The 15,701-nt window shown below is 40.8% G+C and overlaps 1 protein-coding gene across 1 annotated transcript in view; it reads right to left on the bottom strand.

The window, feature by feature from the left end:
- The window catches only part of CEP162 (centrosomal protein 162), a 423,542-nt gene that overhangs the window by 102,857 nt on the left and 304,984 nt on the right, over nt 1-15,701 (bottom strand). The window contains 2 exon segments of the mRNA XM_029595494.1: nt 6,281-6,407; nt 14,752-14,857. Coding sequence (XP_029451354.1) covers nt 6,281-6,407; nt 14,752-14,857 — 233 coding nt within the window.

The following is a 15,701-nucleotide window of genomic DNA, read 5'->3' as shown; positions in this document are numbered from 1 at the left end:
ATTGCTTTCTGCTTCAACGGCAAGGAGAAATGTGGAAAAGAGGATTTGCATTCAGACAACAACCAACAAGGACTGAACTACACAGTCTGGGTAAAGAAATAAGTGTGGGGTAGCTTGCTTATTGCGGCGGTTACTACCCTAAACCAATTAAGCCTGATACTTCACTTTGAATGCATATACAGCGTTGCTCTCTGCTTCAACGGCAGGCGGAAATGTGGAAAAAAGGATTTACATTCAGACAACATCCAACAAGGTATTGATCTGTGCAGTCGGGGTAAACAAGCATCGGGGTAACTTGCTTGATGCAGCGGTTACTACTCTTAACCATTAAGTCTTACGATTCATCTTTGATGCAACTCCAACATTACTGTCTGGATCAACGGCAGGGAGTGGCAGGAAATTTGAACAAAAGAATTACCAACAAGGGCCCTGAACCTGGTGGTCGGTGAAACAGATAAGTATGGGATTATAAGTGTGGGAGCTTGCTGGGCAGACTAGATGGGCTGTTTGGTCTTTTTCTGCCGTCATTTCTATGTATATATATATATATATATATTTAAAAGTATAAAAGGAAATAAGGAAATAATGTAGTTCTCACATGGTGCATACTGTAGAAATATGAGGTAGGGACGTCATCTTAGACTTGAGATAGACTATACGTGTGTGTGCAAACCTCCTTTTCCTAGCCTGGAAGGCGACAACGTGTGATCACTGATTAACATGATATCTCATGCAGTTTTAGAGATGGGGGCTCTGGGAGGTCTTGCAAGTGCATGGCTTTACGATGAGATCTTTTCCATGTTTGTCTTACTAGGGCATTACTCTTCTAAAAAGGGTGATTGAAAATAGCAGGTGGGCCACAAACTTCGTGGTTAGGACAGGTAAGGCATAAGACAGGATATAGTGAGTTTGTAAAATATTTTCATCTCTGGAATCATAATCGTAGTCAGAAATTTCTGCTGTGTCTTAGTCTATAGACAGTTCAACAGTGTGAGAGTCTTTATAGCCTAAAAGTTATATCAAGTTTTCATCAAAGTTGATTTCATGGCCTCGAAACATGTCCAGGATTTCTACCTCTGTGGGAACCGGGTCTGGTTCTAGACACTATAAGGGCACACCTCCTACAGTAACTATTGGATTCTTAGGTGCTGAGACAAAAGAAACATTACTGGGTAAAGGAATCTTATGGTAACAACATGCTTGTTAGAAATTGAAATCTTTCAGAATGGTTCTACCTAACCAAACATTATTTACAACAGCAATCTTGGTTTCAGAGAATTCATCATGTCATGGTAATCTTACATTTCTCTCAGATGTTGTCCAAGGACAAACCACACAGAACTTCAGTAGTATCCTTTAGGAAAGGCTTACTAGGACATAACCAATGTATATCCTTTGTTGGCATAGGTCTTAATTAGGAACTAAATATTATTGTGGGTTGTCATTTTGATATGCCAGAAGGGCAGGTGTAACTTCCCACACGTATACATTGTTTGTCCAAGTACCTATCCTATATTAATTACTTGTTTCAACTGGTAAACATTCTCAGGCAAAATGAAAGGCAAGTTGAAAACATACACAACCTCCATATTCTCAGTGTCTACATCCAGAGGTATAGCATTACCCATATGAAAAGCAATATGGACCTGGATAAGCTCGAAGTTACTTCGGGTAATCTTAGCAAAAGCATCTGTAATGACATCGGAAGAGACTAAATAGATTGGAATATGTCCTTTTATTTTGTTACTAATGCTGTTGTCAGCTCTCTAAACAACTCATTTGTGAGTGCTTGAATGGGCTGGATAAAGGTGCAGTCCTCACTCAGCACTTTTTAATAGTGGTAATGTCCTCTCAGTTATGCTCAATTGCTTGAGAATGTAGGTTAACCAAGGTGACAGTGTTATTTAGTGTTTCACCTTGAGAAGTTAACTGTTCTTGTTGGTGTTGTATCTTAGAGATACTTTTCATATCATGCTGCAACTCTTTAACAATGTTCTGCAAGTTTTTTTTATGGTAACTGCATTCGCAATGGACATGGATGCACCAAAGAAAGAACCCAGGACAGAAAAAATAATGGATCCAGTAATTAAACCAATAAAACTTTTGGGTCGATTAAGTTTTTTTCTAATAGGCTGGATCATAATTTTGTCTAATTGCCTCAGAATGTTCTGAACATTCTGGGTAGCATATTTCAGATGATCCTTAAACCAAGCTTTAGTTTCAGGCAAATGCATGTTAGTGAGGCTAAAATGTTTATGGATCACATGTTGGGGGACCAGCAACACAAAGATTTTCTGGGTGACAAACTGGGAGTGCGAAATGAGGAAACCAGGGGTGTCTTGCATCATGATGCTGGAGGAAGGACCAGCTCGATCAGCTTGGCAGCTTCCACTCCTATTATCAGCAGCACTAGGACGATCATCCTCAGAGATTGGCTCTTCATCTATTCTGCTCTATTTTATTGTTTGTATCAGTGTCACTAGGCAAAGCATTTTGATCCACAAATTTACAAGGGTGACAAAGTCTGAGCTGATTAATGTGGACCCATTTAAGGACATCTTCACCATCAGGAGCTGTCATAATTCGAATAAGATACATGACTGGTGAGACTTTATCCACAATTACGAAAGGTCTCTCCAGCTAGGCAAAATTTTGCTTTATTTGGCTTTGTTTTTACTGTAATTATAGTAAAAGACCTTGTCTCTAATTTTATACTCTTTAGAGGTAGCTTTTAAATTATAATAGGCTTTTCTACCTCTGACCTTTGTTTCCAAATTCCCTTGGGCAAAGGCAAAAGTGTTTTGCAATTGTTCCCACAGATGGGTAACATATTCATGTCCAGTGGTAGCACTAACCAAATTAGCATCTTGCATCCTGAAAAGCAAATGCATAGGTAAGGTCATTTTTCTTCCTGTCATCCTCTCTAATGGGGAGATTCCTGTAGTATGGTATGGCATGGATCTGATAGCCATTAACACTAGGGGTAATTTGACATCCCAGTTCTTACCTGATGTAGACACATACTTCTTTAGAATGCTGATTATGGTTATCTGTGTCCCTTCTACTTATCCTGACAATTGGGGGTGACATGATACGTGGAGCTTACTTTTCAAACCCAACAGTTTCCAGTAAAATGTGGGCCTTGATCCGAGTCTACTTTCATAGGTAGACTCCAGCTCTGAATCAAGAATAGGGTGGATGTGGTCTGGGCAGTGTTGTTAGGGGCAGGAATGCACTCTACCCACTTAGTAAACAGGCAGGTCATTGTAAGCATGTATTTGTTACCTCTAGAGGATCAGACAACAGGCCCAATCCAATTTGGATATCAAATTTGGATATCCAATTTGGATATCAAACCAGGGCATGGTAATGCCTTGGTTCTGTATGTGTTCTATGTACGGGTGAAGTGGGCTGGAACCTGCAGCAGATGAGACAACCTGTGGAGGGGAACACTTATTTGTACAATGTGGAAGAGTACATTGATTTGTACAATGCACTCTCTACCTAGCTTCAAACAAGCAAGCTAGGTAGAGAATGCATTGTACAAATTTTTATTTTATTTATTTATTTATTTATTTAAATTCTTTTACTATACCGATACTCAAGACGCGGTCTTATCGTACCGGTTTACAATAGAACAGGGGAAACCAATTAACAACTATATAGAAGGTAAAAAAGTTACATCAAACAGGGAGCGAAAAACATGGGAGCTGGAGGACAGGAAAGATATTTTAAACGATAACAACTGAAGAGTGGTAAAATAGTCATTGAAAACAATGAAAACAAAAGACAGCGATACATAATCAGCTAGATTAAGCTCGGCTGTGGGTTAATCTTAGGCAAATCAACTCCTCTTTTACCTTTCATTGATTCAAACGACAGCATATCTTCAGTGATGTCAGCTTTGATGTTCGTACCTCTGACTGTGTAGGTAACCCCCCAACCTACTCTGCCCCCAAAACCCATACCGAGTTAAAAGTACCCTCTTACAATGGTATAAATAGTGACATATTGATTTCTGTACAGAAGCTCTCTCTCTCTCTCTCTCAAAAATGCTAAGATGTGTTAATGCAGGGTGCGATAATGTAGTGTGCATTGCGGAAATTGCCTATCATTGTTTCTGGTCTTCTATATAGTATATTGGTCTAATTATAGCAATATGCTTGATTTTTTTTTCTTGGTTTGGAAATATTTAGTTTTATATATTTCTTTGTCTTTGCTTTTTCTTTGCAAGTGTGAACTTGTATATTGTTTGTTTAAAATATAGAGTTAAATAGCAATGAAAATTAAAAAAAAAAAAATTGAGGCCTGCTAGTCTAATCCCCCACCCCAGCAAAACAAATGGTCCCTTGTAGCAGATCACCCTCCTGAACCATCCAAAGTAGTTAAAAAAAAAAAAAAACATTGAGGGATAATATGCACAAAAAAAGGCTTAAGACGTGGTTGTTCAAACAAGCATTTCCAGACCCTATTTGAATCGCATATGAACGACAACCACAATCAGACATTCTTAGAATACTGTAAATAATGGCTCTTTCTGTTAAGTTACTTTAGACTTTCCTCAACCCAGTTTTAGCATCCTGTTTTATTGTAACTTCAGAGTTTTTCATTTCACTTGTTAGAGTTTTTTTCAGTTCTATTCAGTTATTTATTTTAATTTACACCCCCCTGTTAAATGTAAACCAGCATGATGTGATTCTAATCATGAATGCCGGTATAGAAAAACGTTAAATAAATAAATAAAAGGCTTCTTCTCTCTTCCCCTGTCAAAATATAAACAAAAGTACAGCCCTATCAGAAGCCCACTTTTGCCCTTCCCCCGTCAACTCAACCTGAACTCTCCTGCCCCACCGGGAACCCTTCCTCAGCTCTTAATGTGGTCAGGAGCTTAGAATAATCATACAACTCTCTGTGCATGCAGTGCTGCTTTGCCAGCAATGCTGATGGCACAGGTGACTAGCATTGTTGTCAGTGCATTACTTTGACAGTAATGCTGGACGAGTGGGAGTTGGACGATTGTTCCAAACTCCTGACTGCAGTAAGGGGTTTGGAGGTTCGGGTAGGGTGAGCTTCTGGAGGGGTCTTCCTTATCATTATATTTTGCCAATTCAGGAGTAGGGGGAGTGGGAGAGAGACATTTTGGGACCTTTAAGCTTGCAACAGTTTTGAACTATTTGTTGTAGGACATTTTGCACAATGGGGATGTCTTGTGTTGAGCCTCTCTGGGCTGTACTTGCATGACAAGGAATCCGTCACCTCCCTCTTCCCCCAGCCCTGATTCTTAGCCTGACTCCCATTCCATCCCTCTTCAACTTGACTACGGTCTACAACCCAACCCCCTGATGTCTCTATTTACAATCCAAAATTCACATGTGATTTCAGTCTACAACCCAGTCCCCCTGATTCCAACCTGTGGCTCCAGTCTCCCATCTGATCCATTTCCCCCTGCTGGCAGGATGAAAGCAGAGCAATATATCTCCCTTCTGCCATGCCAAATGGCACTTGTCAGAGTTTTAGAATTTGACTAGCTCATGCCTTGTAGCACAAATCTTTGATAAACATGATGTAATGTGGCAGATAGCAGGTATGTGAAGAACCTGGGGAGGGTGCCTGACCAGAGGATCAGGGATTAACAGTGTTATCCCTGTACTAATTGGTCCATAGTCACAGAACTGGTTAGAGCAAGGTTGGCTTTACAGAGTACAGCTGCAATCTACACTTCATTAGTTTCATATATAATGGCTTAAATTTAGATCATCACCCGCAGTAATCTTTCAAATTCAATACAGGTTATTGCATAAGTCTCTTAATGGGCAATTTTTAAATCCCAGGATTTTCTGGCAGATCCGTAGATACAGACCTTCAAAAAAAAAGTTTCTCTTTGAAAATTAGGGCCTGGAAAACTCTTATGTATAAAAATACCCATGGACTTTGCACGTTTTACCACAAAATGAAATCTCCATGTGTACTTTTCCTTCCCCATACCCGGGTATGATCCTTTCACTCGGCTAAAAGTATGCACACTGTGAAACAACTTGGGAACATTTACCCACTGGGGGAGGGCAGTTTTCATTGCTGGGGATGTATCCAGGTAACTCCTTTGCTACCTGGGCAAATTTCTTTGAAAACTGCCCTTAAAGAAGGTAATTTTCAAATTCCACCGGGAGCTTAACGGCCCATGGGTACAAAGTTTGATTTGAAAATGTGTATTATGTATTATAAGTGCAACTACAATAATATATACATGAAAAATAATATTCTGGGATAATTAAACAGTTACCTGAAGTGTAAGCAGCCTGTGCTTTAGAAAGATCTCTCTCTTTTCTCATCTGGCCCAAATCTATTTCAAGAACATGCTTGTCTTGCTTTAGTTGCTTTATCTCTTCCAATAAATTGGCTTCTACCTTCTTTATTTTAAAGACAAAATAAGTAATTTAAAAACACTTTTCAGAATGCTTCAAACAAAACATGAATAAAAAACAATGAAAATTATGACAATTCATTTTAAAATGTTGTTACTTAAAAGTTTACCATAGGTTAGAGGGCCATTTGCATGGAATATTACAACAGATGCTAATGAGCATCCATAGCAAAACTGCACGAGACATTCTTAGTGTATACCCAACTGTGGCAACATGCAAACCTGGCCCTGGATTCGCAAACTGGTTCGCACTTAAAGGGCTTTGTGACTCATTTGAAGCCCCCCCCCAACTGTCATAAAAACAGCCTGATGGTCAATGGGCTCCCCATCCCACTTACTGGTCCAAGCCATGTAACTTGGCAAGCCTGGTGGTCCAGTTAGCCACCCAACCCAAGTCCCTTGTGGGGCCTAAATGCAGTAAATCAAGGGGCTAGATAATCCTCACCTGCCCAAACCCTGCCTCTTATCCTAAAAGCTGACCCAAACCCCAACAGTCCCAGTTCCCCCAAGCTTATTCTATATGATGCAAGTCTTCTGTGGGCAGTGCCATTTTTCAAAATAGCATCAGCTGATCCCTAGTGCTCCTTTGCCACATGGCTCATTGGACCATTAGACCGATCTTGTTACAAGGGGGTGGAAGGCCAAACCACTTTGTACAAAGCCCCATTCCTCTGAGGCTTTCTTTGAGTTGTAGTTATTTTTCTTGCAAAAACATAACTGCAAAGCCATTTTTGTGCCTGTTTTCACAAAATTCACCATTAATGAGCAGCTTTGCACAATTTTACATTGCAGCAGCTCATTACTAGGATATTTAAATAAAATTTAACACATAGTGTAATGTATGCACAAGTTTAAAATTGCAAAGGCCACTTTTGCAAACATTTTTAGTTTTGTGTAATGCCTATGGTTTAGCCTTTTTGCGTATTTCTGGGCATTGTGCATAATTTTTCAAGTAAAACTCAATTTAGCGAAAAAATTTACACTTTAGTACATCAGCCTTTAAATGCCCAGCATTTGGTTCCCCTTTTCCTATATCTTGAGGGAAATGGGAGACCTAGTAAAGGGGACTAAATTAAACTACAAGAAACTTTTAAATGGGATATGGATGACTGGAATAGAAATTGAGTTCTTTACAGAAATCTCCAATATTATTATTTCATAACATGTTTGATAACTGATGGCTGACATCTACTATAAACTTATTTTTATTCTTGAAAAGATGCATTTGCCCATGACTTATGAATGTTTTCCATTGTATTTCTGCTATAAATAGTAGGGGTGTGCATTCGTTTTGAACTTAAATGGAAAACGCAACTTATTTTTTTTTTTAACTTAAAAAAGTGATGTGGCGTAAACGATTGGATTTCCAACTTATTCAACATAGCTATGTTGAATAAGTTGGAAATCGCGATTGTTGATCTAAATAAAAATTTAAACCCCTCACCCTCCTTAATCCCCCCCCCCCAAGACTTACCAAAACTCCCCAAGCTGGCCAAAAGTTCCGTGAGGGTCCGGGAGCGGACGCGTGGGGAATCACGTGACGTCGGCGTCACTCCGACGTGACGCCGACGTCACGTGGTCCATCGCGGTTCCGCTCCCGGACCCCTCGTTGGGCCCAAAAGGCACTTTTGGCCAGCTTGGGGGGGCCTCCTGACCCCCCCAAGCTGGCCAAAAGTGCCTTTTGGGCCCAACGAGGGTCCAGGAGCGGACCCGAGGGGAATCACGTGACGCCGCGTCACTCTGACGTGACGCCAACCTCACGTGCTCCTTGCAAAGGAGTTCAGAAATGGCGTCCTGACCCCTGCTGGACCACCAGGGAGTTTTGGTAAGTCTTAGGGGGGGGGGATTAAGGCGGGTGAGGGGTTTAAATTTTTATTTGCACATATGGACATAGTCTCAACTTATGGAATTCTCCATATGTCCATATTGACCGCAAATGACCCCCCCTTTCGACTTATGGACTTATGAACTTAAACTTTTGGTCTGCACATCCCTAATAAATAGCCTATTTACTAATGAGATCTGTACATTACATTATGACGTAATAAAATGCAGTAATAAAGTAATTTTCAAAGGGATTTCTGCTAGTAAAGTAGAGTTTTACATGCAGACATGGCCTTTTACAAAAGCCTAAATATGATTTACGAGTAAACCTACACATGCATATAATAAGTTTACCCGAACTGAGTGGAAGCATTCCTGGGAGAGGGGTTTGGATTTACATACATGCTTTTGGATTTTAAAAAATATGTGTGTACATTTTCAAGAAAAATTTGTGGAGACCTTTAAGAGGTGTAGTAACTTGTGCAGAAAGATTTGGTGGGATAACTTTCAAAACGCACTTATACGCCTATATCCGCTTTGAAACTTGGTGTCATTTATGCATAAATTTGCTGGCTTTTTTATGCGCGATGTTTGCAAATTCAACCCTAAGGAGGTAATTTAGTAAGTAATTTACATGCATAAATCCTGCTTTCTAAAAAAGTATGCATCTAACCTGCATATGCATGGACTTTTATGTGAACTGAGAAGAGGCATTCTGAGGGCAGGGTTTGTACTTATGTATATTCCTTCTGATTTTTTCAGAGTTAATTGACAAAAGGTTTCAGTGCGTAAAATTGGAAGGTACACATGTAAGTAGCAGATCACCTTTTCCAGAAGCCTGAAGTTTGCGTGAATTTGCAGTGTTGAGTGCGAATGTAAAAGAGATAAAAAGGGGCAGTTAATGGGCATTTCGGGGCGGGGTTCAGAAGTTCACACACACATTATTATTTGGTAAGCGTGATATGTACATTATTGTATGCACACTTTTATTCCTGCTAATTGAGCTGCAGAATGTTAAGGAGAAATTACTACTTACCTTATAATTTCCTTTTCCTTAGTACAGACAAGAGAATCCAAAACCAGTGGGTTATGCACCTCTATCAGCAGATGGAGATGGAGCAAAGCTGACATCACAGTATATATATACCCCTGCAGTGACATCAGCCTACCAGTATTCTTTGCAAAAGCCAACTATGGACAAACTAATAAAACTTCATTATTAACAGATTACTATTCCAGCACTCAGACAACTGGAAAACATTCAGCTCAGACAAAGAGTGTAATAACACTAATCTAGGGACTGAATTGACACTTACCAGTACTCCCTGGAACACACAGACACACAGGCGGACCATAGCACAACCATTTGGCAGCCAAGGGTGGGAAGTTGGATTCACCTGTCTATACTAAGGAAAATGAATTTATAAGGTAAGTAGTAATTTCTCCTTTCTTAGCATACAGACAGGTGAATCCAAAACCAGTAGGATGTACCAAAGCTACTCCTAAACAGGGCTCTCGGTGCAGTGAAACCACACGTGTGAAGGTTGCGACACCCTGGGCCTGCACATCCAGACGATAATGCCTAGAAAAAATGTATAAGAAGGACCATGTAGCAGCTTGGCAAATGTTGATGGGAGACAATAATCTAACTTCTGCCCATGACACTGCTTGAGCCCTGGTGGTATGAGCCTTAACCTAACTAGGCAACAGCTGCTCAGCATCCATGTATGCGGCCATGACTATCTCCTTAATCAGGTGGCCTATTGTAGCCCGTGATGCTGGCTCACCCGGTTTATTCCTACCATAGGGAATAAACAGTCAATCAGTCTTTCTGAGAGGTTCCAAAGCCTCCAAATACTGCAAAACATGCCTTTTGACATCCAAGGGCCGTAACAGTCAATATTCCTCCACATATTTTGCCCTGTCCAGAGATGGCAGGGAAATAGACTGATTCAAGTGAAAATCCGAGACCACTTTAGCTCCTGGATTACTTGTAAAAACGGCTCCTGGTAAGACAAGGCCTGTAGTTCAGATACTTAATACGCAGAACAAATTGCCATGAGAAACACTGTTTTTAAGGTCAGTATCCTCAAGGAAAGGCCACACATCGGTCAAAATGTAGGCTCTGCTAAGAAATACAAAACTAGATAAAGACTTCCAAAGGCACTGGTAACTGCAAGGGAGAATGAAGATGTTTCACTTCTTTCAAGAAACGGGTCACATCTGGATGAGCTGACAAGAGTCCACCATTCACCTGACCTTGGAAACAGGCAAGAGCTACCACTTGTACCTTTAATGAATTAACGGTCAACCCCTTACTCAATCCATCCTGCAAAAATTCCAAAATGAGTGGGATCTTAACCGAAAGAGGGGGAACCCCTCAATCTTCACACCAAGCCTCAAATACTCCCAAACCCGCACATAGGCTAAGGAAGTGGAGAACTTTCTTGCTTGTAGCAGAGTGACAATCACCGTAGTAGAATATTTATTTATTTATTTATTTATAGACTTTTATATACCGGTATTAGTAGGGACATCATACCGGTGCACATTTGAACAGCAGGTTTGAAAGTACATATTAACAGGGAGAAAGAACTGGAAGGGGGATAACACAAGAGCAGCGTAGAAATGTAGCTTAACAGGCGAACATAAAAGCTTAACAACAGGCGAACATAAAAGCTTAACAACAGGTGAACATAGAGCTCCTTCATATAATGAATATAGGACTGTCTATATGGGAGATAGTATAGCATCGTAGGAGGGAGGGAATATCCACACTTCAGCAACCGAGCCCTCTCAAGGGCCATACTGTAAGACAAAATAGAGTCAGATCTTCATGAAGAACAGTCTCCTGCCATAGGAGATCCCTGTGCGTCAGAAACCGGAAGGGGTAGTCCACCAGGAGCCTTCGCAAATCTGCACACCACAGTCTTCTGCACCAAGATGGTGCCACCAGAAGCGTCATCTCCTTGTAATACTCGATTTTCCAAATCATCCTGCCCAACATGAGCCACATTTTCCCTCCGACCACTCCTGCACGAGGGAATTGATGCCAAAGGACTTTGGATCTCTCCTGAGACTGAAGAAGAGAGGAACCTTCGCATTGAAATAAGTCACCAGTAGATTCAGGAACGAAAGGCCCCAGTGATCCACTATTAGCTGAAACCCCTCGCTTGATAATTCCCATTCTCCTGGATCCAGACTCTGTCTGCTGAGGAAGTCAGCTCTTACATTGTCTTTTTCTGCAATGTGCAAAGCTGGCATCTCCTGAAGATACAATTCTGCTCATTCCATAAGTTGGGCTATTTCCTGCAACACTTGCTGGCTCTTGGTTCTTCCCTGCCAATTGATGTAAGCCACTGTCGTTGCATTGTCCAACATTATCCGGACCGCTTGACTCTGCAATCTGTCATCGAAACGCAAGCATGCCAACTAGACTGCATGGGCTTCTGGAGGACCCCAGACTACTGTGCAGTCTGGGGTGCCTTGAGTGGATGGCAACCTTGGTGCTCAATCCATCCAAGGCCGAAACCTCTGTCACCCAAGGGCTTCAGTGGCACTCGAGAGCTCTCATAAGCCCCCATGGTCGATGGCCTCGAGGACAACCTGGGCGCTCAATGGCAATTCCAGTGCCATGTTAATGGTGCTTGACATTGTTGAGAGTGGCAATGAATGGCATTGGTGGCCAACATGCCTGATGGCCTCCATGGCGGCCCCGCAACTCGATGGCATCAAGGACATTGATGGTATCGAGGCAGCTCAAAGCCATGACCAGCTTCAAGGGTGGTCATGGCTTTGAGGCCACACACCTCCATGGGATTGAGAGTTGCAACAGCATTGAGGCCATGTACCTTGATGGCATAGAGAGTGGCCATTCATGCCCCTTGATGGGATCGAGGGCGATGGCATCCATGACCTCAATGGCCCCAAAAGCATTGATGGCACATCGAGTGTGGCTCCAATGGCATCGAAGAGGACCATGGCGCTCGATGGCAGTCCTGGTCCCTGACACTAGAGGTCGCTGCCACTACTCCACCACATTGAAGCCCAAGGCATTCAATGACTCTGATGCATTGAGATGATGCCTACGGCATAGAAGGTCCTTATGGCATTAAGGGCATTCAGGCACCTCGATAGTATCAAGGGCACCCCGACATCTCGATGGCAACCAGGGTGACCATGGTGCTCAATGGCAGTCCTGGTCCCCAACGTGATCCTGACATCAATGTGTCAGATAAACGGTGTGCTGCTCACAGATGTGCCAGGCAAACTTTACTGGGTATGGCACCGAAGGTGCGGCAGCAAGCTGCTTGCCCAGGTTCCAGCTCACCCTCTCTCTCAAAGCCATCACATGCACACAGGAGGCTATGTCATCCAGGGTTCCTGCCCATGAAGACTAGTTCCTTTGAATGTAGGGAGGATGAGCTCCACCCCCCCCCCACCCCACAGGAACAATCTCTTCACTGTCTAAACCTCCATCGATGCCGATCGATTGGTGAAACAACATGGAACTCCTGCCCAGTTAGAACTCAGGTGAGTCCCCAGGCTCAGTGACGTACACAGATCACCCACGGACTGCATTCAGTCCTGCCAGCACCTGACAGAGGTACAAAAACAGACAGAGCAAGGAAAGGACACAGATACTAAACTGCAGGCACAGTATTTAATAAGGGATAGTAATAGACTCTGCCAGACTGCACAGCGACTAAGGCTTGCCATGAGGCTGGCAGACCGTGGAAAGGAAAGGAAAAAGTAAAAATAAAATAAAACTACCGTAAGGTAAAGGAAAGAAAAACAGCTGCAGCTCTAGAAAAAATCACTTACAAAAACTGTGAGGAGAGAGCAAAGCTAAATACCATGACACACACGGCTCCCGTGACCACACGGCTCACAGAAAAAAAGAAACTGAGGGACTCTGCCTAGGGGGCAGGGTGATGACTACAGCTGCACATGCGTAGTACGGCATCTTTGAAATCAAAGTTCCAGATCAGGGCACCATCTGACGATGTCACACATGTGTGAGGATTACCATCCTGTTTGTTCTCAGAGACGTTCTAACTTATCTGGCTGAGTGGCAGCATTTGATTATCTGGCTGCATTCAGTGGCTGCCACTTAGCTGGATAACCACTCAGTGTAAGTAGTTAGCTTGCTAAGTGGTGGGCAGGAAGGGGGCATAACTGGGAGGAGCTACTTATCTGGCTAACTTAGCCAGATAAGTGGCGATGTTCAGACTTACGCAGGGAATATAACTTTAAAACACCTGCACACATGCCAATCTACCCCAGGAATTTATAACCTGGTATCTCTTTTTTTTTTTTTTAATATTTCGAATTTCAGCCACTACAAAGTGGATTACATTCAGTTACTGTGTACGTAACTCTACCCTGCAACATTCGTGTGAATATAAAAAATATGTGCAAATAGATATTCAAGTTAGATGGATAAATGGCGGTTTTAGTGCTACTTAGCCAGATAAATCTGCTACTTAGCCAGATAAATCTTAAAAGTGCTACTTATCTGGCTAAGTAAGATAACCAGATAAGTCTTAAAAATGCTACTTGTCCACCTATGTAAGATAGGCGCATAAATCTCCGGCTATCTTTCTTAGCCAGATAAGTAGCACCTTAAGTGGTGCTGATCGGCTGTACACGCATATTTTTATTTTAAATTAAAAAAATATACACATAGAGATTTTACATGAGTATTTTAAATGGCATTTACCCCCTCCATCCGTAAGTTGCTGTTTACGCATGTAAGTTTGTTAATTTTGTAACATGCAAACATGAATGAAATTATCAGTTTTACCAATTAGTCCAGTTTGTCGGTCCATGTGTAGATCATTGAGACCCTCCTGGTTTTTCAGCCTGAGCTCTCCACAGTTCTCCAAGACCCTCCACCCACTCAGTATTTCACAATAAAAGTATTTAATATCACTTATGCCAGATAATAAGCAAGTGTAAATATATGCAAATAAGCTGCCAAATCTGCATGCATAAGTCTCTTATAAAATAGCAACTTACATGCGTAACTGTTGGCTCTGTCCCAGAATGTCCCTAGACCGCCCCTCTTCTAAACTTGTATATTTACATGTGCATATTTGAGCTTTATAAAATAGCATATGTGTGGATACATATCATTTAAATGCATATATGCTAATTTTTCCATCCATAACCTTTAGAAAATTCACCTTTAATTTTTTTGGATAAGAGTAGGCTCTAAAGTTAACTGGATAAATTTATCCTGCTAACCAAAAAAGTCATTTGGGTATATTTGGCGATGCAGTCGCACCTCTGAATATTCTGGCTAAGTTAGCCAGATACATTTATCTGGCTAACTTCCCTAACTAGCTAGTTTTGAATATCTACCTCCATATGTATCTATATTCTATTTTGCAATAGTACCATATAGAACAGGTTCTATGTTAAGTTCACTAATGCAAGCTATTTCACATTTGTAAACTCATTTGTTTTTTAACTGAACACAAACATAAAGCATTTTATTTTACCTGTGCAGCTCGAAGTTCTGACATTAGGTTTGTAAAATTCCATTTCTTAAATTGTTCAGAATCATGACCTGCAAACTGCTGAATATTACCTTCAATCATTTTCTCTCTAGTTGAAAAGAAAATAACAAAATCAGTTTGAAGATGGAAGATCTTACAAAGTCTCTTGCTCTATTAGCAGCAGCACACACTGAATGCTTTCTTGTGATTATTCATAAGTCAGTATCTCTTGTAACTACTTAGTATAAAAGTTAATTATAAAATGCTATCGTCATGAAAAAGGTAATTGCTTAAATATAAGTTTTCTCCAAGGATATATTTTCAATGGATTCATACTTATCAGCTATATAATTTGTCATGTAATATTCAAGAGAAGTTTTCAGCGCTTATAAACTGGGCACTAAAACTAGCTGTGCTCTAAGACACAGCATCAATTGTTGGTTCCTTTTTGATCTTGGAAAAACAAAGAGAATCACAATGAAAAGTATACATAGAAATAACTGAAACACACAAGATAAATTCCATAAAAGTAGGGCAGGATTTAGTAAATGGTTATTTAGGCTTGGTTATACGAAACAATTACTGGCTGAAACAAGACGGCCCTATATATAGTGTATATTATAATAGTGCCACCTGACTCTAAACCAGGACATCTGGAGAAGAACAATTACTCCAAGAACAAATTATTCTTATGAAAGTTGAAAAAAATATACATTCTTACACCAACATAACAAATGGAAGAACAGATTAAAAACATTTTAGATAAACACAGATATGAAGAAACAACTATCTAGATTTATCAAAATTACAAATGTTAATCATAAAAATGTCTTGTGCTTATTTATATTGTCAGTTTGTGGATTTTTATTGAATAGATTGCTTTGGGAAGTCTAGAAAGTTTTAAAATAAATAAATCAAGATTTTAAAAAGCACAAACATTGATACAACCATAG

The sequence above is a fragment of the Rhinatrema bivittatum genome, chromosome 3 (genome assembly GCF_901001135.1).
Source record: "Rhinatrema bivittatum chromosome 3, aRhiBiv1.1, whole genome shotgun sequence".
Classification (NCBI taxonomy): Eukaryota; Metazoa; Chordata; class Amphibia; order Gymnophiona; family Rhinatrematidae; genus Rhinatrema; species Rhinatrema bivittatum.
Note: the sequence above shows the minus strand (reverse complement) of the source record. Positions and strands in the feature narration are given on the sequence as shown.